Consider the following 3721-nt stretch of genomic DNA (forward strand, 5'->3'; position numbering starts at 1 on the left):
TTGTTCAAATTCTACTGGCATAGAATTACTTTGTAGAAAATAAAGATTATTTTTAACAAAAAATTACTGCAGATTTTTGGATAGCAAAATTGAGAGAAAATGCTCATTGCAAATCCAATTTTATGGAGCAATTCAAGGACCACAGCACGTAATGTCTAAGCCATAATGTACTAAGCAATATACTAAGCCATAATGTAGTATTGGTGCTTTCTGAACTTGGTTTTCTTGCAGACATTTTATTAGCAAACTAGACAACATCATCAGTGCACATCAGAGCATGAATGCTAACTAGTTTGATAATGAAACATCTTCAAGAAAACCATCAATCTCAGAGAGTACCAAGGACCTCACAGTTCAACCATGAACTAAATATTCTCTTTTATCCATGATGAAGTTAATTGGCTAGTAGGATGTTGTGTGAACTGAGCCATGATTCAGAAACTGTGGTCTATAAATTAGTGCAATTCATGTTTATATTCATGGATTAATTTGGTAAGCTAAAACAGACTATTACAATGTCAGGTGTTCAATGCCAGCTGTAGCAAGTTAAAAAAAGAATAAAAGATTCTGAAATACCAAATTCACCCCCCAACAATTTAATTCACTAAACTTGCCTTTTTGGAAAATCAAGCTTGGGCAATTAACAGTTAGAAAGTCAATAGATAAGACACTAAAAACTCAATTTTAATCATTCACATAAAACCTTGCCAATGTAGAATCACCGCATACTGTATTTACACATACAACAATGTATTTACATATAACATGGAATACTTGAGAACAGTTACTTTCCTATAAATATATATTCGAAGGACCACCATAAATAATACAAATAATCTACAGTAGTCAGAGAACTAGTTAACTTGTATTTGTAAGCATTTATTTTTTGCTCCAAGTATATGCAAGCATTAGATATAGCACTGTCTAATCGTACTGGTTTACTCAGTATACTCCTGTTGTGATTTGTTCATTCACATTAGTATTTGTATAAGAGGAAATATGTTGCAAATTGAAGAAAATATAAAAATTCAGCAGTATTGCAGGCTTAAGATTATTTATTCCACTTTTATCATGCACTTGACCACAGAACAGAATCCGACTGGTTTGCAGTGGGCGTGGCTGATGCCTGTGCAAAATGGAACATGCAAAATCCAACAGCCCTTAAGTAAATATTCAAATGAGCCAACCCACATTTAATACTAACATCTTAAAAGGTATACTTAGCCTCTGAAAACCTCTATATTCAGAATTTTCTCTGAATAGGTGTTCTGCAAGATCAAGACTACGCTCTTATTTTAGCCACACAGCAGGTGTCACATCACAGAACATTTGCTTCTCAGTTTATCCCTCTTTCGCTGCTGCTTCGATTTCTTGCCATCCACCTGCAGACTTACATTCCTTCTCTTTTCCAAATTAAGGAGCTCTGCAAAGAGCTCCTGCACGTTGTAGTTCATTTTGGCCGAGGTCTCCATGAAGGAGCACTTCCATTTTGTGGCGAGGACTTCTCCTTCACCAGTGCCCACTTCTCTCTGAGGGTCATCACTCTTGTTTCCTACCAGTATAATTGGGACTTTCTGAACGTCTCCTTTGATCTGACAGATCTGCTCATAGATTGCTTGGAGCTCCTCTACGGATTGCCTGCTGGTCACAGAGTACACCAACACGAATGCATGGCCTTTAGAAATGGAGAGTCTCTGCATGGCAGGGAACTGGTGGCTTCCAGTGGTGTCTGTGATCTGAAGAGTACAGATGTTCTTGTCACAGCTGATCACCTGGCGATAGGTATCTTCAACAGTGGGGATGTATGTCTCCCGGAAGGTCCCCTGTATGAAACGAAGTACCAAAGAACTCTTACCAACGCCACCAGCTCCAAACACAACCACTCGGTAATCATTACTTTGCTCCGGCATCCTGCTTGTTCAGCTGGGAAACCAAGGATGAACCCTGAATTTACATGCTCCTTTGGTGAAGAGGCCTGTCAAGGGAAAACAAATTAAGATATCAGCAGCTGAAGTTCCAACTTGTATTTAAATTCAGCAATACCCTTCCCCCACCCTAAAAAAAACAACATAGCTTCAAGATTTTAAGCAAGGAGTACGGTGCACAGAGATGACCTTGCCATTAGACAAAATGAAATGGCAGCTAATGGGAAGAAAATATGGGAGAAAGAAAAAAATCTATTGGTTTAGCCCAGGGGTCTTCGAACTTGGCCCTTTTATGACTTGTGAACTTCAACTCCCAGAATTCCTGAGCCAGCATGCCTGGCTGAGGAATTCTGGGAGTTGAAGTCCATAAGTCATAAAAGGGCCAAGTTTGAAGACCCCTGGTTTAACCTTCCACAAAGTTCCAGTTTCTCATGTGGCCCCTTGGGAAAATTAATTGCCCAGCCCTGGTCTAAACTACAGTTTCCAGTCTTCACCATCTTGAACATTTGCTGCATGTGTTGAATGTAATTTCCAGCTACTGATTCCCACTTAGCATAGCTATAGTAGTGGATTTTGGTAGCCAAAGGCAATGCATTTGGGGGGGGGAACCAAATAGGGAAAGTTTGCCCTAACTTCACAGAAAACTGCTTTGCACTTGTTTGGATTATTCATTATTCTAGCCCAATTTATCAATGGATTTCCAAAGTTTCAGGCACAACACCTTCCCATAACCAGCTCTCCAATTACAAAATAAGTAAAAAAAATGGACAAACCAGAGATCAAACGTGGAAACTACTGCACGTTCTTAAGGATATTTGGGCTACAGAGGTTGAGTCAACCAAGAATGGCAAAGACTTCGTTTTCTGTCCTTCATTACTGCCAACTAATGGAGATCCAAATTTTTGCAGGCCTGGATGTTCTTAATGCTAAGCCAAAAGCTGACCTGCAACATCCCAGTTAAAGAATTGCCTACTGGTATATTGTGATATAACAGAGGACTACTTCATGGCTAGGTAATGATAAGCAAACCACAATGTGGTACTTAAGTTTAATGTTTCATATACAAGCCTATTTCCAAACCACGTGGTATCTTTTTCCATGAGCACACAGTCTGAATGTTCATACCTACCCAGAATTGAGAATTCCCAAATTCCATTAGCGTTACATAAAAGGTAAACCGTACCTTAAGAGTCAGGCCCGACTCCTGATGACTCCATGGATGCAATGATGCAGTGATCTTAGTAATAGGATCCGGCGTTTTGCTACTCCCACCTTGGGGAACACTAGAGTTGTATGATTCACTTCCTGGAGGTCACTCATCCAAATACTTACTACTTACTACTAACGTAGCCACGTTTAGCTACGTTATCGGATAAACCACCTTTAAAAAAAAAAGCATCACGGATCAATTTTTCCAGAAAGTGGTGGTGGAGGAGGCACAACAACCTCTCATATATGAACACCCCTATTCTCAAGTCTCCAGTGCTGAATGTTTATATTAAGATTTAAGTTTCTCAAGATAAAGGGGAATACCCTCCCAAGCAACGGTTAAGTTGGCTCGAGATCAACGGTGTTTTATTTATTTATTTATTTAAATTCCATTTATATCCCGCCCTTCTCCGAAGACTCAGGGCGGCTTACAAGCTTAGCAGTGTTGATAGACACGTGAGCGTACCAAGCGTGGATTCCGACCGTGGAAACCCGATCAGATCCCGAGCTCTCTTCCCCCCACCCATCCACCTCCAGCCCAAAGGAAACGACACGTGTTCCTCAGTCCCGACACATGGGAGAGCCGA

General features: G+C 40.2%; 1 protein-coding gene across 1 annotated transcript; it reads right to left on the minus strand.

The window, feature by feature from the left end:
- Positions 1-713: 713 nt before the first annotated feature.
- DIRAS3 (DIRAS family GTPase 3) lies at positions 714-3283 on the minus strand. Its single transcript, XM_081322548.1, has 2 exons — positions 3109-3283; positions 714-1975 (listed from the first exon to the last, which is right to left on the minus strand). The coding sequence occupies exon 2, from the start codon at positions 1908-1910 to the stop codon at positions 1314-1316; it is 597 nt and encodes a 198-aa protein (XP_081178674.1). The 5' UTR covers positions 1911-1975; positions 3109-3283; the 3' UTR covers positions 714-1313.
- Positions 3284-3721: the final 438 nt, after the last annotated feature.

The sequence above is a fragment of the Vipera berus genome (genome assembly GCF_964194415.1).
Source record: "Vipera berus genome assembly, chromosome: 3".
In the NCBI taxonomy this organism is placed as follows: Eukaryota; Metazoa; Chordata; class Lepidosauria; order Squamata; family Viperidae; genus Vipera; species Vipera berus.

What these genes read in the sequence shown, in the direction of transcription:
- DIRAS3 (XM_081322548.1), bottom strand. Translation starts at nt 1,910, where the DNA reads ATGCCGGAGCAAAGTAATGATTACCGAGTGGTTGTGTTTGGAGCTGGT.